Source organism: Osmerus mordax, chromosome 28, assembly GCF_038355195.1.
Source record: "Osmerus mordax isolate fOsmMor3 chromosome 28, fOsmMor3.pri, whole genome shotgun sequence".
NCBI lineage: Eukaryota > Metazoa > Chordata > Actinopteri > Osmeriformes > Osmeridae > Osmerus > Osmerus mordax.
In genome coordinates, this window is record NC_090077.1 from 50,588 (window position 1) to 74,132 (window position 23,545).

The window sequence follows — 23,545 nt, forward strand, 5'->3', positions numbered from 1 at the left end:
GCGCAGGTTGGGAGAGGCACGTGAAAAACGCCCGGAGAATAGGTCTGTTACAGCCCGGATGGCTCAGTGAGGAGAGCGGCTGCCTTGGAACCGAAAGGTTGAAGGTTTGATTCCCGGTGCCAAATTTTAAAGCGCAGGTTGGGAGAGGCACGTGAAAAACGCCCGGAGAATAGGTCTGTTACAGCCCGGATGGCTCAGTGAGGAGAGCGGCTGCCTTGGAACCGAAAGGTTGAAGGTTTGATGCCCGGTGCCAAATTTTAAAGCGCAGGTTTTTCGAGAGGCACTTGAAAAACGCCCGGAGAAAAGGTCTGTTATCGCCGGGATTCTGTGGCATCATGGGTTAGGCGTTCGCCAATGATGAAGAGTCAGGTGAGCGTAAAGCCACTGGCGGGCTCGGAGTGCCATGTGAACGGTACGATACCCGCTGCAGTTGACCGGAATCCCTGGAGAACCAGGGCAGGGGGGGCCGTGTCCCCCCTGGATTATTTGCAACAGTGAAACCTGGGGGTTATGTGACCCAGGTAGTAGAGCAAGTAGAAGTTTTGGAAACCAAAAGACAGTTGGAAGTAACCTAAAGACAGTTGGAAGTAACCTAAAGACAGTTGGAAGTAACCTAAAGACAGTTGGAAGTAACCTAAAGACAGTTGGAAGTAACCTAAAGACAGTTGGAAGTAACCTAAAGACAGTTGGAAGTAACCTAAAGACAGTTGGAAGTAACCTAAAGACAGTTGGAAGTAACCTAAAGACAGTTGGAAGTAGCCAGACTTTGATGATTGATGTAATCATTCATGTCTTCTTTCCAAAAACAATAGGTGCGTTCGACTCTAGTTCAGTTACGTCTACATTTCTCCTCCCCCGGGGAAGAAAATAATGAACAACATTTAATTAACATTCATTGTTTTCTAGGAAGTACATACAAGTGAGCTATATCAATCATCTCTACGTTTGATGTGACAAACGCATCATGCATTTAAGACTTGCATGTACATAAGTAATGTCACATTAAATAATTTTAACTTGATCTAAGATTGCATGGATACTGTTCACAATCACCCACACATTGTGAGACACACCTGGCAATCGTTTGCGTTGATTGGCAATAAGATCACATGACCTATCGGTCAGATTGTGAATTTCATTTCCACACGTTAAAGATAATTACTGATAGATACGTTTGTACTGTCACATTGAATACACTGTAGCTCAAAATAGTGGAAGTTGGAATTTCCGAGCACAATGTGGCTCTCTGGTGCGTGTCCACTACGCCAAATAACTTATAATTGTCTTCTATCTATCGCTTGCCTTCCCACAGTGCACTACGCTCGGGGGCGTGTCAGACAGGTAAATACAGAGTTGTAGTTCTCTAATATCAATCAAAATACAACTTTTACACACATTACGAAAAGTTCTGATACGCTGGCTATCGTGATGTTATCTATTATACACACTAGTTCTGGCTCTTTTCTTTGCTGTATTTTAATCAGAGTGAAAGATTAAATTTTACATGACGCGAACCCCACTAACAAAGCCCTTGTAGAGTCGAGAGTCGTAGTAGAGCCTAGCGGTACTTTTCGCTAAAACTGACAATATGGGTGTTGATATGAGACAGTCATAGATATATATATATATATATAGCTATAGTCACAGTACCCTGGCAGTGCTTGTCAGTTGTCAGCTGTAGAGCTAGCTAGCAAATGCAGGTAGCATAACACCCCGGCAGCTAGCTAATAAAACAAAACAAACAGGGCAACATCGCGGATATAGTCAGTTATATTTCTCACTTTCTGTCTTATTTTTTTATTATATATCTCTTTCTCTTCTGAACAGCGCAATCAATTTACAGTATATGTGAGATTCCACAGACTAAAACAGACACTTCTCCTTTTGGCCTACATAATGAAGGGTGTGTTTCTCGGAGGCGTGTCCCGGCTCACCTGCTGCACGTGGTCCATGTCTGGTTGTACCCGTGCTGCTGCTGCTGCTGCTGCTGCTGCTGCTGCTGCTGCTGCAGCTGCAGCTGCTGCGCCGTGGGGAAGTTGGCCTGCGGGGGCTGGGTCGTGGGGGCCAGGGCGGAGTACATCTGCTGCTGGGGGGGCGCGTGTGTGTACCTGGGACTGGTAGTTCCGGGTGCATCATGCGGGCGTGCCCTGGGGGTGGTGCTGGTCTGACCTTTGCTGAGGCATGTTGGGTACTGTAGTTCACAGTGGAGTGCACAGAGAGAAACACAGGCCTTTAAAACTACAACAAAGATGCCATGGAATGACTGAATGGTAGTATGAGAGAGATGGTTAAAGAGACTCCTTCTGTTAATGGAATATAGGAACGATAGCTCACTTTCCTGTCGTAAGTAATATTGATAAAGAGACTGTTTTAAAAGAACATGTTGTAAAAATCAGTCAACACATTTATTAAAAACCGCTTTATTTTAAAGGTGTAAAATTACAAGAAAAAAATTAAAACACACAACCTTAGTGCAAGCTCAACACAAAATTCTTCTTTTACTTCTAAGAGATGTATGGAAGGATAAAACGGAAAATGTTCTTGTATGTACAAGGACATTCAATTACAAGAAAGCAAACATTCAGACCAACAGCAATTCAAGAGGTCATTATAGATACGATGTTAACAAGCTGAGGCTGGAGTGTATCAATCTACGTCATTGACGACCTGCCCATGTGCACAATGTCATCTCCTCCCTCCTCGTCATCCTCCTCTCCTTCCAGGATGCGGTCGCTGTACTCCCCGCATTGCGGGCCGTCTCCCCGCAGCAGGACAGACAGCGCCCGTTGTCCGCAGTTCCAGAACCCTGATGGGAGGAAAACACACTCACACACACACGTGAACGTGGTGTTGCCGTAGTGACTGGCGTGAAAAGGGTGACAGGGTCATGGATTCGGTGAGGGGAGACAAAGCTTACAGTGGAAGAAACTGTGTGACTGTGTTCGTGCATGTGCCTTACTTCTCTCCGCAGGACTCCACACAGCTGAGACCCAGCCTGAAGTGCCCGGGTTTGCAGGTGACACACTGGATGCTATGGTGACCCTGACACGACGCACAGCTGAAGAGACAACGCTACTAGCTACTGTGTTGATATCACAGTAGCTACATATGAGACAGGAACGGAAATATAATACCAGTCAGATTTATTATATTCACATAAGAAAAACAAGTCAAATGTGACATCTGTCCAAATCACCAGCAACTTTATGATATTCCTTTTGTGTATACTCTACATGATCCTCCTATGGTAACCAACAGCAAGTCATATAAAAATGTCAGTTGGCTTGAGAAAGTCGTGTAAGAATAGGGATATTGTCAAAAATAATTCCAGCAACGGTTCTCTCAAAAAAAGAAAATACAATTCATTAGATTCAGTTTCTCTATATCTGAACGTGTAGTTTACACAGCAGAACAAATACCCAAACTCTTTCGTTGATCATAATTCATATTCAGGGTTGACTAAATTAATGACTTTAAATGTCCAAAATGCTAAATTAATTGAACATTAAGTGAGACTTAACGAGTTTGTATCGACAACACCAACATCTACGCTTCCATCTAGCCAACCGTGTATGAGATCGCCCCAAAAATGCCAAGAAGCCAGGATGGGTCATTAGAGAAGGAGAACAGGGCCTAAGGTCGGCTCCAAACTGTCAAGAATTAAACCGCACCATCTCATCCACACTCCATTTCCTTAGTGGAGAAAAAAAAGTCTACATTTTATGCTTCAAGCCACGACACTGAAATCAAAGGTCGCTAGGGGAACAGTATCCATGTGAACCGTCATGTCATGTCATTATCTCCAGGGCAGAGATGACCTTTTACCTTTCATGCAAACATCCACATGCACTTCCAAAAAAAGACTACAGTGACTATTTACAAATGAAGAAACTTGCGACGCCCATCAGAAACTCGGTACAGCAGGAGCCGGCCCAGGAGCCGGCCCAGGAGCCGGCCCAGGAGCCGGCCCAGGAGCCGGCCCAGGAGCCGGCCCAGGAGCCGGCCCAGGAGCCGGCCCAGGAGCCGGCCCATTCTTACTGCGGCCTCCCCCCACAAGGGGACAACACTCGAGGGTTGTGATGAACCGCTTTAGTGCTGTCGCCTCTTCTCCCAAAACCATTTACCCATCCTCTCCTCCTCCCTGCTCTCTCGCTCACTCAGTCAGGACTATATCAAAAAGTGATACGGAATTTAAAATCATGACAGGAAGAAAATCCTAAAGTAAAATGTCATTACAATTTCCTGACATAAAATACAGACACACGCTCACAGAAGGAAAAAAATTAATCCAGAACAGGTATCATAATATTGCTGGGAAGAGATGTAAATATTTTACTTCATAATTGAGTCTACAATTATAACCTGCCTCCCTCAGAGACAGAATCTGATTGGTTGGTCTGTGCTGCATTGAATAACAGCCCAGTCTTGGTTGGATCGAAACAGAGACCAAAAGACCAATCACAGGGCATGACAGCGATAGGAGAGGGGCCTCTTGTCTAAATATGGGCATGGTGAGGTGGAGAGGAAGGAACCATTTGAAGTTAGACAGAGGGGTCTCTGTTGCCATGGAAGGCTTGACAGGCAGGTAGGTACACAGTGGTCTCTCCTGTCCGGTCTCTCTCGGGTGACAAGTCTATAGAGGACTCCCCACACCCCTGCTCTCTAGGTGTGGTGGTTCAGTCCAGGGCTTGACTGAGGGTTAAGGGCAGTTGGTTGGGTCAGTCCAGGTGTTTTGTAGGGGTGAGCTGGTTCGTTTGTTTATTTCATGGAGGTAGGGCAGTAGTTGGTACCCAGGGACCACAGCTTGGTGATGGATACTGGATAGAGAGTCTTGTGTATTAGAGGCCTGGGTGGAGGTTAGGGCTGGGGGTCAAGGGTCAGGCTGGGGCCAGGGGTCAGGCTAGTCCAGGGGTCAAGGGTCAGGCTAGTCCAGGGGTCAAGGGTCAGGCTAGTCCAGGGGTCAAGGGTCAGGCTAGTCCAGGGGTCAAGGGTCAGGCTAGTCCAGGGGTCAAGGGTCAGGCTAGTCCAGGGGTCAGGCTAGTCCAGGGGTCAAGGGTCAGGCTAGTCCAGGGGCTGGGGGTCAGGCTAGTCCAGGGGCTGGGGGTCGGCGATGGGCATGGTGTGGAGCACCTCGTCCAGCAGCTGCAGGGCCCGGTGGAGGTGGATCTCGATCCAGCAGGGCGTCTCCTTGATGCTCTGCCGGGGGTAGTCCGGCCCCCAGCCCTTCACAAAGCTCATCCTCAGGATGCACAGCCTGCGCAGGTCGTCCACTCCTATCCCCGCTGCTGCAGACAGGCCTGGGGTAAGAGAGAGGGGGTTACATGTTCAGATTTGACAACTTACCTGACATTTTATTCACTTAGTATGTATATACTTATGGAAGTGTGTCTATTAGTGAGTGTGTGTCTGTGTATGTGTGTGTGTGAGGGGCTTACTGATGGCGGGGGCGATGCCCCCCACGGAGCCAGGCCCGGGGATGTTTCCTGCCACGGCGGCGGCCTGCGCGGCGGCTGCAGCCTGAGCTGTAGCGGCCTGCTGCTGCATCTGCCTGTGGCACTGCCGCAGGTCAAACACCTGAGAGAGGGACAGAGAGAGACAGGGAGAGAGAGAGAAATAGCGATAGAGAGACACAGAGAGAGAGAGATGGAGAGAAACACATACACACACAAGTAGACACGGTCAGAATGTGATATATAATAATGCAGACACCCAAATGAACTCACTTTCTCACTCAACCTTGTCCCCCCCTTACCTTGATGTAGGGGGGTAGCTCTTGTCCTCCCCTCCCTACCTCCCCCCTCCCCTCCCTCCTACCTTGATGTAGGCTGAGGGGTAGATCTTGTGCACGGCGTCTCCGGGGGCGCGGCCTGCCTCCCTGTCCAGGTAGTAGCTCTGCACGAACACGGCGTGGTCGCTAAGGCAACGCACCCACACATCCCCCTCCCCCTTGCACTCCAGCTGCACGCCCTTCCCGATGTGGAGCCTGGTGGGAGGGGGGGAAGGGGGGGGGGGTCGTAACGCAAGTGTATCTCAGTGTGTACGTTTGTATCTGCGTGTGTGTGTGTGTCTCTGTGTGTGTGTGTCTCTGCGTGTGTGTGTGGTACCTGGCCCTCTCGATGGCCTCGGTGCGGTGCACGTTGCTGAGCTGGCCCAGGCAGAAGCGGTCGCCCCCTGAGGGGTCCACGTAGCCGTCCACCGTCACCACGGGGCAGCTGGAGGGCACCTTGAAGGTCTCCCCCACCTGCACGTCCATCTCAAAGTAGGCGATGGAGCACCAGTAGTCTGGGGCTGGGAACACCGGACAACCACAGAGTACGTTAACAAGTAGAATATATCAGATCAGATCATAATTGTAATCTATAGCCTCACCTGGGTGGTTGGAGATGGGAGACTGGAAGGCCAGTTCATTTACAGGCCCTGTGAGGGAACACAAGCAGAGGATGATGATGGTTGTGATGAAGGTAATGATGATGTGATGGTGCGGGGTGGGTGGGGTAGGTGGGGTGCAGATGACTCACAGTAGTGTCCCGTGTGGGGCATGGGGGGGTGGTGCTGCAGGTGTCCGTTCTGGTGGTGGGGCAGGCTGGGGGGGAAGCCTCCGCCCCTGCTCCAGCTGGCGGGGGCATCTGGGGGGGGGGGGGGGGGGGGGTGATAGTCATCACAACCTGAACCAGGTACTTAGCATTCTTACTGCTGCTGTTATTCTTCAAATCACCCTGTTCTAATAAGCTCCATTTCAACTCTACTTTGAGCTAGGATAACAATAATAATAATGGCAGCTAGAATACCATCCCATCTCTCTGACATCTTCAACAAACCTTCCACAACAACTCTCTCTGATCCAGTTCCAAAACACAAACGAAAAAAGGCAGATGGTCTTACTTCCTGTTCCGGCGCCGATGGCGGAGAAGGATGAGGATGAGGCGGCTGCCTCGGAGGGAGGCAGGAGGTTGGGGGCGCTGAAGGGCTCGGAGGCAGCGCCCCCGCGACTGGAGGGGGGGTGCTGGATGGTCTGGAGGCTGCCACCCCCGTCCAGGGAGGGCAGCGATGGCTGACCATCAAAGTCATACTCATCCTTCACCATTAGACCTGTGCTGGGGACTGGGGAGGGAGGGGGGAGGGGGAAGAGCGAGAGGGGAGGGGGAGAGAAAGAGAGGGGAGGGAGGAGAGAGGAGGGGGAGAGAGAGAGGGGAGGGGGAGAGGAGAAAGAGAGGGGGGAGAGGAGAGAGAGGGGGAGAGGAGTGTAACAGGCAGAAAGAGATCAATCAGAATGTCTCAGATGCAACCGGTCAGCACACAAGGTTCCTGTCCACTCTCACTCACCTGAGCTGGTCAGGGTCAAGCCTGATAGGTCTGTGGGGGAGAGAGAGAGAAAAACAGACAAACATGATTGGAGGTTGGATCCATCACTCACTCGCACCATCAACGTCACACCCATAGTAAACAGGCGACAGGAAGAGCAAAAAGACTGCATGTTCACTCTTCCTGTAAACAGTCCCCTGTACAGACAGTCGTGCATCACTGGGAACAGCTTAGTGTTTAGAGCAGAGGTCTCCACCCATGTTCCTGGAGACCTACCTGCCTGTTGGTTTTCGCTCTAACCACACTTATCTGACCTGATCCAACACTAGTTACCTGATCAACATGATCGTTCCTAGAATCAGCTGTGCTAGATTAGTGTTGGAGCGACAACCTCCAGGCAGATAGCTCTCCAGGAACAGGGTTGGAGACCCCTGGGTTAGAGCATTATCAGATCAAGGGGCTGAAGGGGCCCAGAGGTCGAACCCCGCTCACCGATCCCTGGAGACACCACCCTCTCGTAGTGGTATGGGTTCACACAGACGTTGTCACATTTCAGGTCGAAGGCGAACTGGCAGTACTTGACGTGCTTGAGCTCGTTCTTGTGCAGGTCAGGCCAACGCCACAGCCTGGCGTAGATCACGTGAGGGAACCCCTTCCTGCCTGCCACCTGCAACACGGAGACAGCCAATGAGACGCAACCATCTGGGGTGATGTCACAGAAAGCACAGCCGACGGACACGGATTGGCTGCTGTGACGTGTGGGTCGAACTGTATTTTTCAAACTATTTGTATGCATGTGTGTGAGAGACAGAGAGAAAAAGGAGTCGGTGTATTTGGGCTGTGTGTGTTTGGCAGTGTGTATGTGAGAGTATGTTAACTGTTTGTGTGTGTGTGTGTGTGTGTGTGTCTCTCGGGTCTTCCCTACCTGCAGACGCCCATCTAGCGTCCTCTGAATGGTGACGCACTTGCTGGGGTGCGCTCCGTTGGTAGTGATGGCGGTAATGAGCGAGTCCAGCTCGTCCTTCTTCTCCTTTAGCTTTTTCACCAGGCTCTCGATGGCGCGCTTGGCGAACGTCTCGCTCTCCCCGCCCTGCCGGTGGCACATGAGACTGTGCACGATGCTGAGGCACGCATCGTTGCTGGTAGGCGTGTTGGTGATGGACATCGTGAGGACCACAGGTGTATGCTGGTCTTAGCAGTTTTACGGGAGAGTCGGGAAACGAAGGCTCCCCGTGTCACAGTCGCAGTTGGGGGGTTGATTTGTTGCTTTTCTATGTGGAGAGCCACATCGGTTCAGTCCGTTGGTAGTCCAGGATAGGCCAGTGCAAGCATCCCGGACCGGGAGATTATTGTTCCGACACTTCAGGCGCGTCACCCCCGAATCGCACCACTGCAAAACCAAAGATTTAGGGTTCAAAATGAGGGGTATAAAACGTTCATTAAGGTACAGAAACACACAACGTGAGCGTGTGTACTGTGATTAAAGCCACTAAATCTGAAAGCTACAGTAGCTCGCTATTGTTGATCAACACGGGTTTGGGCGCTGTCTCCGTGTATGCTAGATCTACCTAGGCTAGTTCTTTTAAACACAGGCTAGGTAACTAACTTTCAGGTTCGTTCAGAGGTTAACTGTGATCGTTCAAATTACAGCAATGTTATAGCTGCGGCATCTTGTGAGGAAGAACACTAGACAAGCTGCACAACATTAGCATAGCTAGCAGGAGTGTGATGTCACTAGCTAACTACAGTAGCCAACCTCGCTAGCATGCTAGCCTAGCTAGCTAGTAGTTAATTTATTTTGATTTAACTATCAAGCTAGTTTATTTAAATAGCAAGGAAATTCGTAGATAATGACCCGTTATATACAATATTACCTGTTTCTACCGTAGATCTTTATACAATTGCGATATATTATTCTATGTTATCTATGGCCTTTGATAGCAATCTTAGCAGCTGAGATCCTAGAGCTACACACATACCGTGCAAACTCCACCAGGTATTTCGCACGGGAATCGTGCAAATCGCCCGTGCTTCAACGGTAATCCGCATGAATTCCAGAACAACTATAAACGCATGTTGATAATACCGTGGCTAGATTCTCGTAGTATTAACAGAAACGTGCATAGGAATACAGCGCTGGTTTGAAAGAAATCCCAGACTTGGTAAACGTCTCCTCTAGCCGATCCTCGTTTCCAACTAGTTTCCTTCAATATGGCGTTCTGCGCATGGGCAATAAAAGCGACGAAATCACAGATTGACAGAGAGCATTACTGTTACTTCTATGCAAGAGTCTTAATTAAAACGTACCAAAATAACTTAGTTTAATAGCAGACACTATTGCCGCAGACGATTTTGAATTAAAAGACAAATTACTTGAATTTGTATTTATTAGGGTTTATTTCACTCAATTCAGATTCAAAAATCTCACACAGGTATCATCTCACCCCTCTTCTCACCTGTACTTATTTTTCAAACAAAAGACTCAGTCATAACGGACACACAGTGGCACAAATCATAACATTATAAGTGTATAAGTCTATAAAAGGTTTCAATGGGGGTAATAAGGGACAATCATAGCATTATAAGGGCATTAGTCTGCACAAGGTTTTAATGGGATCATATTGTTACAAGCATGCAGCAGGAATCATAACATTATAAAAGCATACAAGGTTTCAGTTGGGTCGTTTGAGGGGAATGGGCAGGGTGAGGAAGTCCTCGGCCAGGGTGACCTCTATCCCAGTCCCCAGCAGCGCCTCCTCCGCCTGCCTCCCCAGCTCCCCCACATCCTCCTCCCCCTCCCTCCTCGCCCTCCCTCCTCCCTCCTCCCCCTCCCTCCTCGCCCTCCCTCCTCCCTCCTCTCCCTCCCTCCTCGCCCTCCCTCCTCCCTCCTCCCCCTCCCTCCTCGCCCTCCCTCCTCCCTCCTCTCCCTCCCTCCTCGCCCTCCCTCCTCCCTCCTCCCCCTCCCCCCTCGCTGCCAGTGGCCGGAACCTCTGGCTGAAGTGGTAGAGAACCAGCCGCCTCACCCCGCACGAGCGAGCCACCTCCGCCGCCATGCTGGGCGTGCTGTGCCCACGCTCCACCGCCTTCTCCCGCTGCTGGTCCCCCAGCGTGGCCTCGTGGACCAGGAGGTCCGCCCCCTGACACGCCCCCTGGACACCCCCGCCCAGCGGCGAGGAGCAGTCGCCCAGGATGCACACCTTCCTGCCTGGGATGGGATCCTCCAGTACCTCCCTGGGGGTCACCGTCCGGCCACCCTCCAACGTCACCGTCTCACCTGCCTTCAGACGCCCGAACACTGGGCCGGGACGCACACCTGGGGGAGGGACACCCATGGAACAAATATTTGCAAATTGCTACTTTTTTGTGTGTTTGTGTTGTTTTTAAGGAAAAAATATATTTAAAAAAAAAAGGTTACAAAGTTTAAAAAAATATTTGAAATAAGGTTTGGAAAGAAAGGTTTGAAAAAAGGTTGAAAAAAAGTTTAAAAAAATAAAATAAAGATACAAACAAAAAAAGTTTGCATCATCGATGAGTAGGCCTACTCTACTCTACTGTACACTATTATACTCTGAACTGCTTTAATCTACTCTGCTTCTACTTCAGCTTCTCCCCTCTCCTCCTCTCCTTTTTTTAAGTTTTGAAAAAATACGGTTAAGAACAAAATATTATAAAGAAAAGTGTTGAACAAAAGTTAAAAAAAAAAGGTTTTGAAAAAAATCTGACAAACATACTGGTTAAGTCCAGATTGTGTTTAGGTTTACTGACCAAGCTCTTTCAGTAGTTCGGCGTTCAGTCTTCCAGGACGGTCCCGTTCCTGCACGGAGAAGCCGAAAGACGGGACCCTGTGAAACAACCGGAAAGCCAACACCACAAACCGCTGGTCCTCCAGAAGAACGTAGCAGTCACGAGTGACATCCAGGACAACCGTCCGACCGGGCAGCTCCTGAGGGTGGAGAGGCCCAGAGTCGGCGGTGGTCTCTGGGCTGAGGTGTCCGTCCGGGGGGCTCTGGTCCGGGGTAGGCTCCAGCTCATGGACTGCGTAGGGGAAGAGAAGCTGGGAGGAGGTAAGCTCCAGGGCTACCCGGAGAAACTTCCTAAGACCGCGAGGACCGTAAATATCCACACAAGCTGGGGGCTGGGTGGGGCTGGTGTTGAGGCTTACAGTGCACAACAACCCAGGGAGACCGAACAGGTGATCCCCGTGGAGGTGGGAGATGAACACTTTGGTGATGCGACCTGCGGGGGGGGGGATCAAAGCATAACGCAGCTTGATCGATCACTCGTTATGGCTGAAATTACGTTCAACAGTCGAGTTAGCTTTGAATGATCCAAAGTACCATCTACACAATATGATTGTCCTTAGTGAGCGATTGGCTACAATCCACGCCATGTACTTTTGACATGTGAACAACATACTAGCCTTCAGTGAGCTTCTCATCATCTGAGTCTGCGTTCCTTCTCCGCAATCAAACAGCCAACATTCTCCTTCCGTCCTGAGCACGAGCGCAGAAGCCCCACGGTGAGGGGACGGATACGCAGACCCCGTCCCCAGGAATGTCAGGTCCATCGTCATCTCAAAACTTAAATCTAGTATCGACAGAAATGAGTTAAAATCCACCAACAGCAAATGGATTGTCGGCGAGTGTGGTTCATACACTGTCGCAGATCGATGACGTACCAGGTGATCGCTGTTGAGTTCCATTCCAAACAGTTGTGGCCTGCCTTGCTCCCTCGTGCACTTGCTCTCACACACCATAGGCAAATCGTAAACGTTAGTAAGTAAAAACAACCTTATATCATGTTGGTCCATTTTCTCTACTCCTAATTTGAACTTGAAGTGGAGGAAGGAGTGGACATGCCTAGTAGGGTGAGAAACCACACGTTTTTATTCTGATGTGTTTTTTTAATTGAGAAATGCATGGAATAATAATGTCCAAATGCCAAATCATCTAGTGGAAGATTGTCCGGGGGATTTCAAACCTGCCATTTCTTGTGTTGTACCACTGAGCTATATTCCTGTGTGGTCGTTGTGATCCTTAACTGGGCCAGGATTTGCCTACAGTTGCACTCTGAATCATCATTTAGAACTGAAGACAAAGATCAGGTGTGAGTGTAAAACTAGTTTATTTCTGCACTTGGAACAAACAGAGTTCTGGAGCTGCATGAAACACCGCTTTGTGCGTATTTGAACGCTAAGGCAATATCACCGCGTAACAAAAATAAACTTCATAAACATCATAATGACATCAGAGGATATAGTCGGGAACTTCAACCTGTGACGAACAATTACAACAGTTATACTCAACAGACATAAATGACAATGAGTTACATTATATAGGCATGACTACAGACAAACACTGGAATTTCTTACTGTTTTGTTTCCCATGCTGTAAGCAGAAGAGCATACTGACCATTTCAGCTTTGGTGTGGTTATATCCTATCATTTGTTGACGATAGTTATATGGTAGGCTATCTAACACATAATTGTTCTTCGGGTATAGTTAACAGAGAACAGTGAGATGTACGATTTAGGCCCAGTTTCCCAGACATGGATTAGGACAAGTACTAAAGTAAGAGAATGATTCTATCTCCGTTGAAAACATTTTAGTTTAGGACTTGGCTAAACCCATCTCTGGGAAACCTGGTCATGGAGTTTAGTGACAGTTAAGATGCCAAAGCAGGCACTTCAGAGCAGGAAGACAGAAGCTTCTAGAATATCCATCTGAGCTCAACGAGCACAAAACTGGCATCGTCCTTTAAATACCCCCAGGCCGATACTTTTGACACTTCCGACTGGAACGAGAGGGGGGGGGGGGGGGAGTGTACAGGACCGAAGACCTGCCCAGACTTTGATTCGCAGCTCAACAAGCCCTATGCAGTTTACTTTACTTGATTACCTTAAACCTGAGTGGTAAGTGAATTAAGTCACTTTCTATTTCTTTAGGACGGACATGTCCTCAATAGTTCCTTCGTGTCTGTGTTCCTCTCTGTGTGTCGGTGTGTGTCTGTCGGTGTGTGCGCCTGTGTGTGCCTGTGTGTGCCTCTGTGTGTGTGTCTGTGTGCATGTGGCTTACATGAACATACACCACTTTGATGCCCGGGTATAAAACATTCCTAGGGTATTCAGTACAAACTCTTTAAAAAGGGATGCAGTCTTTTCATACCTCAGACATGACTGTGTGGAGTGCTATGAGCTTGGTGTGGGCCTGCTACAGCATATATTTGCAGATACTTAGAGAGCGTCACACTATAGACAAACTATATGCCAAAAGGACGACTATACTAGAACCTAGCATCCCATTCGCTATTTTTGTAATCTAGATCGAGAGATTCCGACGGAGAAACACTGAAAATAAAAAATAAACGAGAAAACAATGCAAACGTCACCGTTTTACAAGTCAATCTTCAGGTTAGATATGGTAAGAGACTGTGATATGTCACACATACATGCCCAGTACATAACCATAAAAACACTCCATCTGCCACCTTACGGTTCAAGTGCAGAAGCAACACATAATATTCATATAACGTTAAAAACTATATCGGTATATTTTTTAATACATCGACAGATGTTCTACTCGCATATTGTATATTTCATACAGATGATTCAAGTGCTTTCGTCGCTGTTGTCTTTGTGCACAGAATAAAATAAATATTTTCTTTTCCAAGCAGCTTAATACCTGTCTATGGAGTGTTGGTTAGTTTACAAACTTTTTTTTTTGGGGGGGGGGGGGGGCGATTCTGAATCGTCTTTAAACACTTTAAAAACTACTATATCCAATATCAAAACATAAACGATTAACATTAAAAACAAGTGTCAAAGTTGGATGAAAGAAATAAAAATGGATCAAAACAAAGGCAGAAAATGGAGTGCTTGCTGGTTTCCGATTGGTTCTTTTGGTCGTAAACCAAGCCTAGACTAGGAGTATGTTAGAAACGACTTCCGGTTCCGTCCTGACATACAACTTCTAGCAACTTCTTTCCAGACAACTGCACGGGTCTCAAAGACGTGGAGTGGTGTCATCTGCCCCCCTCACCCTCCTGTCCTCTGGGACCTGAATCGACCCTGGTCTCTCAGTCCTTCTTGGGGCTGAAGGAGACAGCAGGCCAGTCATAGATGTCAGGCAGGAAGGAGTCGTAGTTGGTGTTCCACATGGTCGAACGCACGAACGCCTCTTTGTCCGTGGGCTCAGGGTAGCGGAAAGCCATGCCATTGGCATAGACAAACTCCACCACCTGCAGGGGGCGCCACGGGGGCCACGGGAGGGAGGGGGGGAGAGAGGGAAGGAGGGGGAGGGAGGTGGGGAGGGGAAGGGATAAGAGGACGGATGGATCAAAATAAAAAGTTAAAAAAATTGATTGACAATGTGCCTGTGGGATTTGAACCGAGGTCTCTAAGTGAGGGAGCAATGGAGTCTGACCTTGACAGCCATGCGGATAGAGACTTCTCTGATGTCCGACAGGGGAGGGTACAGTCTGCCCTCAGCCAGCTCAGCATCCGTAAGCTGCTCTGCCAGGGTCTGGGGCGAGAGAGGAAGACAGACTTAAACTACTGATCTAAAGGCCGGACCTGCTGAGTGTGGCTTGGAGAGGGAGGAGAGAGGGGAGGAGAGAGGGTCCTTACCTTGGCAGCCTCCAGGAAGACTGTATCACTGATGTGTCTCACTCCACTGAGGATCACAGCCAGGGCCACTCCTGAGAGAGAGACAGAGAGAGAGAGAGAGAGAGAGAGACAGAGACAGAGAGAGAGACAGAGAGAGATGGGGGGTAGATAGAGAGAGAGAGAGCGAAGAAGAGATAGAATGGGACAGAAATAAATAGAGAGACAAAGTCAAACAAAGAGAACTGGGCAAAGGAGTCTTTTCTATCAGCATCGTCCATCTCCAGTTCACTATCTACCTCTCTCTCCCACCCTCTCTCTGTCCCTCCCTCACCTGGGAAGATGTATGCGTTGTTCCCTTGTCCAGGCATGAACACTCTCCCGTCAGCGAGGGTCACGGGGTCAAACGGACTGCCACTGGCGAACAGACACCGGCCCTGGAGACAGAGACAGGCCAGGGTGAGACAGACAGACAGACAGACAGACAGACAGGCAGACAGACAGGCAGGCAGAAAGAGACACGCCAGGGTGAGTCAGCAGGAGGTAGGAGGGAGAACACATGGACAGACAGGCAGGCAGGCAGGCAGAGAGACAGACAGACAGACAGACAGACAGACAGACAGACAGACAGGCAGACAGACAGAGAGACAGACAGATAGACAGACAGAGAGACAGGCAGACAGACAGACAGACAGAGAGACAGACAGACAGGCAGACAGACAGAGAAGCAGACAGGCAGGCAGACAGACAGTACCTCTGTGAGTGTGTAGGCGTCTTCAGCAGTACACTCAGCCTTGGTGGTGGGGTTGCTGAGGGCAAAGATGATTGGTCGCTGGTTCAGAGATCCCATGGCCTTGATGACATCATGGGTGAACAGCCGGCCTGCACCTGACACACCTGGGGAGAGATGGAGGGATTAGAATTATTTTGACTGTTTAAAGTCTGGCAGAATCAGATAGTAAAGAGAGAGAGAAAGATGGGAGAGAAAAAGAGAGAGATTGAAAGAGAGAGATAAGAGATAGAGAGAGGAAATAGAGAGAGGAGGGAGAGGGAGACAGACCGATGATGGCGGTGGGTTTGATGGTGTTGACAGCATCCAGGAAGCTGTTCACTTCTCCAGGGCTGTCATGAACAAACGCTTCCTGGTTACCATCCGTCTCCTGAGCCCTTCCCTGGAGACGCACACACACACACGTTCATTTTATAAACACTCATTCATACAGACAAGTACAGACATCCACACACACACACACCCTCACCTTCACCAGGAGTCCATACTTGTCGAACATCCAGATCTTGTGCCGGGCCTCCTCATAGGACATCCCTGTCTCCACCATCGCCATGGTGATCAGGTTGGCAATGCCCAGAGCAGCCTGCGCAGTAAAGGTGTGTCAGAACCAGAGAGCTGGAACACGACTGTGTGTGTGTGTGTGTGTGTATGTGTGTGTGTGTGTTTCCTACCTCTCCGGCCCCTAGGAACAGGACTCTGTGTTCAGTGATGGGTTTACCGATCGCCCTCTGAGCGCCCAACAGACCTGCCAGTGCTACGGACGCTGTCCCTGTAACACACACACACACACACACACAGTGATCAGGACACAACCAGAATAAACTGTCAACACAGTTTGCAGGTGTATTGAAACCCTGGCCTGAGGAGGTGAGGAGGGACCTTGGATGTCGTCGTTGAAGGTGCAGTACTTCTCGCGGTACTTGCGGAGGAAGCGGAAGGCATTGTGGTTCCCGAAGTCCTCGAACTGAATCAGCGTCCCCTGGCCATACTTGTCCACAACCGCCTCCATGAACTCATCGATCAGGTCGTCGTACAGCTGGGAGCGGTCCCGGCGCTGGTACAGACCCATGTAGAAGGGGTCGCGCAGCAGAGTCTGGGGGGGCATGGAGGAAGGCTGGGTGTTACTGACCCTCTCAGGGAGGGAGAGAAAGAGACGGAGAGGAAGAGAGAGAGAGAGAGGGAGGAAGAGAGAGAGAGAGGAAGAGAGAGAGAGAGAGAGAGAGAGAGAGAGAGAGAGAGAGAGGAAGAGAGAGAGAGAGAGAGAGAGAGAGAGAGAGAGGAAGAGAGAGGAAGAGAGAGAAAGATATATAAAGTATATATATATGATTGTGTGGGCTGGCCTCTCACCTCGTTGTCGGTGCCCACGTCGATGACGACAGGCAGGCATCTCTCGGGGCGGATCCCGGCGCAGGCCGTGTAGAGACACAGCTTCCCCACCGGGATCCCCATCCCAAACACCCCCAGGTCCCCCAGACCCAGGATCCGCTCCCCATCCGTCACCACCACCGCCTGGGCAGGGAGGGGAGAAGGGGGGAGGTGAGGTGCTTGGTCTCTGAAGCACATACTGATTGGTATCAGTGTTGGGCGGTGGATGGGGGTGGAGGGGGGTGTTGGGGAGTGTTGGGGTGTGGAGGGGGGCAGGAACAGAGCTCACCGCTACGTTGGTCTCCGGCCAGTTATCCAGGATGGAGCGGATGTGTCCTCGATCCAGGATGGAGATGAACAGACCTCTGAAGGAGAGGGGGAGAGAGAGAGAAATAGAGAGAAAGAGAGAGAGAGTGGGTTTAGCAGGATAGCTGGATAAAGAGGAAGTTGAGGAGCATGAGGAAGAGAAGGATGGAGGTACAATAGAAAAAGAGAGGTGGAGGAGGAGAGGATGGAGGAGGAGGAAGGTGGAAGGTGGAGGTCTTACTTGGGCCTCCTGAAGATGTGCCCATACTGGGTGCAGGCCAGACCCACAGTGGGGGTGTACACGATGGGCATCAGGTCCTCTATGTCCTCCATCAACACCCGGTAGAACAGCCTCTCATTCCTCTCCTGGATCCCCATCAGGTAGATGTACCTGGGGGGGTACAATTACTAAATGGTAACAAACGTGTTGACAAGGGAGCAGATGAATGAATGAGTGAAGGAGCAGGTGGATGAATGAGTGAAGGAGCAGGTGGATGAAGGGGTGATGGGGCAGGCTCACTTCTCCAGGGGGTCGGTCATCTTCTTGAGGTTCCTCTGGAAGCGCATGGCCTGGATGTCCTGGCTCTCCACCTTGGGGGGCAGCAAGCCCTGGATCCCCAGCATCTGACGCTCAGGCAGGCTGAAGGCCATGCCCTGGGGGGGGGGGGAGAGAGAGGGGGGGGGGGGAGAGAGAGGGGGGGGGAGAGAGAGAGATGGGAAGAGGGAGAGAGGGGGGGAGAGAGAGAGAGAGAGAGAGAGACAGAGAGAGAGAGAGAGAGAGAGAGAGGGGGGGGGGGGGGGGGAGAGAGAGAGGGGGGGGGGGAGAGAGAGAAGGGAAGAGGGAGAGAGGGGGGGGAGAGAGAGAGAGAGAGAGAGAGGGGGGGGGGGGGAGAGAGAGAGAGAGGGGGGGGGGGGGAGAGAGAGAGAGAGAAGGGGGGAGAGAGGGGGGGAGATACATAAGGGGAGGGGGGAAGAGAGAGAGGGTTTGTTTCAAGGACGGGACAGTTGCTGTCAACTCCAATCAGCATCATCACCATGAGTGTGGGTGTGTGTGTGTGTGTGGGGGGAGGGGGGAGAGGTAAACAGAAGGTGTTTGTTTATGTATGCATGTGTGTGTGTGTGTGTGCTCACATGGCAGTTCTCATTCTCAGTATTGGGACGAAGGTGTGAAATGAGAGAGGTGTCAGAGGTGGGAGGCCCGGGGAAAGAGGGGTGAGGCAGGAGGGGAGGGAAGTGGAGACAGGAGGGAGGGTCTCTAAGAAGCCAATAGGGACAAATCTATAGAGAAACACCCCTCATAAGGAGGATGGGGGGCTGGGGGGGAGAGGAGGAGGGGAGGCTGAACAGGCACACATATGGATGCCATAACATTCCGAGAGAGAAAACGAGAGAGAGATACAGTGAGAGAGAGACAGAGGGGGTTCTATAATGCATCCCTTCCCCCCTCTCCCCCCCCTTCCCCCCTCTCCCCCCCACCCCTGTGAGTGCCCCCTTTCTGCTGAGTCATCCCGATGGTGCAGTCCTGCCTTGAAGACCTCTACAGAGCCAGCCAGCACACACACACACGTAAACACACACAAACGCATACACACACGCAGACCACAAGTCGTCTGATGAAACACTACAGAAGCAAAGCGAACATAAGGGCTTGCCCTTCTCCTTGGAGTGTATCCTGTGTGTGTGTGTGTGTGTGTGTGTGTGTCTCACCTTGTTGGTGCGTGGGTTGAGCATGAGGGGCTTGCCCTTCTCCTTGGTGTGCAGCCAGCGAGCGGGGGGGCCGCAGGGGCGCAGACACGCCCTCAGTCTGGACAGCATGGCGGCAGGGGTCAAGGGTCAGGAGGCGGGGTCAGGGCCTGGAATAAATGTCACAGATGTTGTTATATGTACTATTTCAGTGATCGGGTCATACTGTTGACTAGACACGGTTCAGAAGCCTGGTAACAAAAACACAAATATTTACTGCTTTCTCCCCCATATAAAACTGTTCCCACAGCTATGATTTACACCTGGTGTTGGACCTCTCTAAAACTGCCTGTGAGCAGGTCACCTTGACCCTGCGGGTCAAAGGTCAGAGGTCTAACTCAGCTGCAGAAGCCCTATTTATGGGCAGGCAGGGTGCCTGGGGTCAGGGGGTCAGGAGGTATTTAGGGTGCCTGGAGAGAGGGGTCCGCTGGGTTACTGCAGGCCTCTCTTCCGTACATTACGTCTCCCCTCTCTATTACTGAGTGTTTTTTCAGACAGACAGGCAGGCAGGCAGGCAGGCAGAAAGACTGAGATGAGATGAAGGATTACAGCTGATGACAGCAACCGGGAATCTTTAATCTGAAGAGAAGAAAGTAATTTACTACGTCTAATCTACAGCACTGCCCTAATCCCTCTTTAATATAAACACTGTAAATAAAAGCAGCAATCATGTGTTGAGTCATCGTTGAGTCATTGTGTTTTGAACCAGGAAGTGAGAGGCAGAAACACCAAGCCTGACGAATGCCTCTTCAAGGTGAGTTTGATTTATTCAAAGTTTGCACCTCTGGAGACCAGCTCAAACACACTAACAATACAGTTGAGCGATAACATGCCTGTTATTGTGTCAGCGGATCTGTAAATGATAAACAAGCCCCCTTTCTCCCTCTCCCCCCTGACCTCCATCCCATTCTCCCCAGCTGTACTAGCCTAGCCTAGCCCTGGCCCCAGCTGTACTGTACTAGCCTAGCCTAGCCCTGGCCCCAGCTGTACTGTACTAGCCTAGCCTAGCCTAGCCCTGGCCCCAGCTGTACTGTACTAGCCTAGCCTAGCCCTGGCCCCAGCTGCACTGTACTAGCCTAGCCTAGCCCTGGCCCCAGCTGTACTGTACTAGCCTAGCCTAGCATTGGCCCCAGCTGTACTGTACTAGCCTAGCCTAGCCCTGGCCCCAGCTGCACTGTACTAGCCTAGCCTAGCACTGGCCCCAGCTGTACTGTACTAGCCTAGCCTAGCACTGGCCCCAGCTGCCTTGGCCCACACATCATTGTGGCAGGCACGTCATGCATGGCTAACACCGGGGTCAGCTCCCCGTGGCACGCTGATATGTAAAGGGAAGGCTGGAAGGATGAGAGAAAGAGAGGGGGAGAGAGAGACAGTGGTAGAGAGAGAGAGACTGTCCCTGGTACTGGCAGTACTCTACACCTGCAGTCAAACCTTCAACCAATCATGTGACTGGGACACTGGTCAGACAAACAGAGGAGAGAACCAGGAAGTACAAATCTTGCTGACAGGCAGATCAGCCCTGTTTACAGAACAGAAACCAGCTGAACAGTAGCTAGCTATTGCACGCAGAGGATTTGATTTTCCATGTCTATGCTGAATGGATGACTAAATACTCGGTTTTGTGGAGAAGAGAACTATGTTGCTACTAGTAGACACATGTTATTTGGCAAGTTATGAGTCTAGCTAGTGGTCTCATATGAGTGTGCAAGTTGACTTTGCTGAGAGAGCTAATTAATGACTGGCTTTACAGAAGGTAGGGATGTGAAATCACTCCACAAACAAGACAGCCACACCTCATCTCCATAACCAGTCCATTCATTCTTTCCTTATGAACACAACACACCCCTCATTCACTCTCTCTCTCCATCATCTTTCTCTCTTTCTAACTCCCTTACCCCTATCTTCTCTTTCAGTATCTCTCTCTCTCTCTGTTTGTGTGAATTATGATTATGGCATTGTAACTAGTAGTGTTTTATCACTGTACTTTACAGGGTGCAGAGTGCACCACAGGCATACACGTGATACAGACCTTTGAGTGTTGAGCGTTTTGACAGGCCTCTTGTAATAACTTTATCAACACACTAACCGGTGTGGCAAGAAACTGAACAACATTTTCAAAGCTTGTCGAACCTCTTTCACTTGTTCTCTCTCTTTCTCTCACGCACAAACTCTTTGTTTTTCAATATTTGTCACACACTCAACCGTTATATCAGTCACCGTCTTTCTCACGCTCACTGTCGCTCTGGCAAACACCGACTCAGTCAAACATACTTCCACACACTGCTCCAAACTCGCCATCAAGATCCATCCTTTGGAAGTCTAAATTGTAGGCCTACCTGCTGTATTAAATTATTAGCTAGTTTCTCAAAAAAATAATATCTTACAGCCTAGCTTGTTGCTAGCTCCTTCTACGGAACACTATGTGACCTTCTATCTATGACATTTCAAACAGTTATTTTTGGCTCGATGTTGACTGGTAACCAAATCTACACTTGGGGCTCCGCCGTGCCGTTTAAAATACCGCTGATAGTATTGTGAAAACATCCTGCACAACAATATAATTTTAAGCAAATTAAAAGCCACGAAATGCATGGTCCGGTTAGTTGAAATAGTCTTGCAGGTGACACTGTACTGTAGGGGATGAGAGTGGCTAAGCCGCTAGCACGCACCAAGCGACACATTCTCGGACATTCATCCGATCCATGTTAGACAACACTTGCGCCTTTGTTAAACACATAACCCGTGCTGGTATGCAATCATCATCATCCTCCTCATCACCATCAATACGGACATCCTGTCATATTAGTTGAAGGCAAGCGGTCGCTAACTATACTGTAGCTAGCTGGCTAACTAGATGTACGCAGACAGTTCTGGAGCTAAGCGGCTAGCTAGTACAGTTTGCTAGAATGCAGCCTTCAATCATTTGCATTTGTCTGAATCGAGTTATAGCTTGATAGATATTCGAAGTTCTTAAATAAAAAAATTTATCATCAATAAAAATAGCAATATGGCATCTTACCTCCGCTTAAAAGATTAAAAAAGAGTACTCTATTTATTACAAAATGCAGTTAAAAGGCATAGTATTAGAGACATGTACAGTGTGGTTTCATCTGCCTCCGCTTCTAACCAGCGTGTTTTTTTGACAGTAGTGAAATATGAGGGCTGAGAAAGGGGTTGCCAAGTTCTCATTACCATCCCTCTATTGGAGTGTCTTCAACCCTCCATAAATAAGAATTGGTTCAAAATTGGTTCTATGCAGATTTTTTCTCTCTCCATTAAACCAGTTAAAAAAGAAACCTCTTAGAAACAGACTACTTCGTAACATAACTGCGTCCCGAAGTGGCGCACAGGTTCGTGTCTGACAACTGCAGCGGTCTTACCTGGTCCTCTGGGCCCACTGTCCTGTATGTTGTTTTCCAACTCCAACACACCTCAATCAAATGAATGGTTATCAGGCTTCTGTAGAATAGGCTACTTAAGTGTATCTTCTGTACTCAAAACCAAATTTTCCACTAATTTAACTGCAGATGACAAGTGTCCAGAAGTTAAATACATCTTCAATCAAGGCATTTTGTAGTAGATTTTTATTATTGATCAGCACAACTGGTACTGAAAAATAAAACGGTTGGTCTCAGTGGTAAGGTCATAGGTCACGTCACACAGTGTGCAACAAAACCAGAAAAAGCATACGGATAAGATGGCGAATGGTCAACAAATATATTAAATTTAAACGTCGTAATCTTAAATCATTTCGATAGCGTTCAATTCATGCACAACCACAACAACTACAGTATGTTACATTCGGCAAGCTGGAAGCACTAAGATGTACTAAGGATGTACATAGACTTCTTGGTTGTAAGGAAACTCTGCACTTGTATAAACTTGGCTGGGCCTCTCAAGAATTATTATTGCTGACAGCTGTATTATTGTATCTGTATACTGCAATAAGAGGCTGGCCCAGATAGCTGCAAATGGAGTGTGTGTGCGTGTGTGTGTGTGTACCGTACAGGTTTGTGTGCAGATGTGTGTGTGTGTGTCCAGCTCTACGTAAGTGCAAAACTGATGTGCTTCATTATCTCGTTATTGTTTGCTAGCAAGACGAGATAATCTATTTTTGTGTTTCTGCCGATGTTTTCGTCACAGTCCCCCTTTGACAAAACTGCTGCATCATTTACAAGGTTCTTTCCTAGAAACAGCCCAGCCAGGGTATTGCTTTGTGCATCATCAATGAAGAAGTTGATCATCAAGCTATTATCAAGCTATCACTGATCTGCATGTAGTTCACAACATCCCACAACCTCATGTAATCAACAAATGTTGTGAACTTTGAACTCCTCCCTGTTCGTACCCAGGGGAAATTGGATTTGCAGCAAGGTTGAAAGTTTAGTAGTTCAGGCTGGATAAGTATGTCTGACTCTCCTGCCTGGCTGTCGGCTCTG

At 49.2% G+C, this 23,545-nt stretch overlaps 3 protein-coding genes across 3 annotated transcripts; all 3 read right to left on the bottom strand.

The window, feature by feature from the left end:
• Positions 1–4,034: 4,034 nt before the first annotated feature.
• Positions 4,035–9,492, bottom strand: LOC136937907 (mothers against decapentaplegic homolog 4-like). The gene is made up of 11 exons (XM_067231057.1): positions 9,282–9,492; positions 8,228–8,692; positions 7,795–7,969; positions 7,324–7,353; positions 6,883–7,101; positions 6,519–6,626; positions 6,370–6,417; positions 6,105–6,288; positions 5,815–5,983; positions 5,436–5,574; positions 4,035–5,297 (listed from the first exon to the last, which is right to left on the bottom strand). Exons 2-11 carry the CDS (start codon positions 8,465–8,467, stop codon positions 5,086–5,088), a joined length of 1,524 nt encoding a protein of 507 aa, XP_067087158.1. The 5' UTR covers positions 8,468–8,692; positions 9,282–9,492; the 3' UTR covers positions 4,035–5,085.
• Positions 9,493–9,701: 209 nt separating this feature from the next.
• On the bottom strand, positions 9,702–11,927 carry elac1 (elaC ribonuclease Z 1). Its single transcript, XM_067231058.1, has 4 exons — positions 11,719–11,927; positions 11,068–11,538; positions 10,242–10,615; positions 9,702–10,091 (listed from the first exon to the last, which is right to left on the bottom strand). The coding sequence occupies exons 1-4, from the start codon at positions 11,873–11,875 to the stop codon at positions 9,975–9,977; spliced, it is 1,119 nt and encodes a 372-aa protein (XP_067087159.1). The 5' UTR covers positions 11,876–11,927; the 3' UTR covers positions 9,702–9,974.
• A 482-nt stretch (positions 11,928–12,409) lies between these two features.
• Positions 12,410–22,230, bottom strand: me2 (malic enzyme 2, NAD(+)-dependent, mitochondrial). The gene is made up of 15 exons (XM_067231450.1): positions 22,126–22,230; positions 19,071–19,216; positions 17,884–18,017; positions 17,605–17,754; positions 17,347–17,422; positions 17,040–17,201; positions 16,572–16,785; positions 16,364–16,461; positions 16,162–16,275; positions 15,963–16,074; positions 15,657–15,799; positions 15,237–15,339; positions 14,927–14,997; positions 14,724–14,822; positions 12,410–14,538 (listed from the first exon to the last, which is right to left on the bottom strand). The coding sequence occupies exons 2-15, from the start codon at positions 19,176–19,178 to the stop codon at positions 14,377–14,379; spliced, it is 1,746 nt and encodes a 581-aa protein (XP_067087551.1). The 5' UTR covers positions 19,179–19,216; positions 22,126–22,230; the 3' UTR covers positions 12,410–14,376.
• Between the last annotated feature and the right edge of the window lie 1,315 nt (positions 22,231–23,545).

Excerpts from the sequence above, each read along its gene's own strand:
- LOC136937907 (XM_067231057.1), bottom strand. The coding sequence starts at position 8,467 with ATGTCCATCACCAACACGCCTACCAGCAACGATGCGTGCCTCAGCATC. Across the intron at positions 5,984-6,104 it reads GAGGCCATCGAGAGGGCCAG|GCTCCACATCGGGAAGGGCG; the intron begins GTACCACACACA and ends CCCTCCCACCAG. Across the intron at positions 5,575-5,814 it reads ACCCCTCAGCCTACATCAAG|GTGTTTGACCTGCGGCAGTG; the intron begins GTAGGAGGGAGG and ends TCCCTCTCTCAG.
- elac1 (XM_067231058.1), bottom strand. The coding sequence starts at position 11,875 with ATGACGATGGACCTGACATTCCTGGGGACGGGGTCTGCGTATCCGTCC. Across the intron at positions 11,539-11,718 it reads GAGAAGCTCACTGAAGGCTA|GTCGCATCACCAAAGTGTTC; the intron begins GTATGTTGTTCA and ends CCCCCCCCGCAG. Across the intron at positions 10,092-10,241 it reads GGGAGGAGGGAGGAGGGAGG|GAGGATGTGGGGGAGCTGGG; the intron begins GCGAGGAGGGAG and ends AGGGAGGGGGAG.
- me2 (XM_067231450.1), bottom strand. The coding sequence starts at position 19,178 with ATGCTGTCCAGACTGAGGGCGTGTCTGCGCCCCTGCGGCCCCCCCGCT. Across the intron at positions 17,755-17,883 it reads ATGACCGACCCCCTGGAGAA|GTACATCTACCTGATGGGGA; the intron begins GTGAGCCTGCCC and ends GTACCCCCCCAG. Across the intron at positions 17,423-17,604 it reads CACATCTTCAGGAGGCCCAA|AGGTCTGTTCATCTCCATCC; the intron begins GTAAGACCTCCA and ends CCTCTCCTTCAG.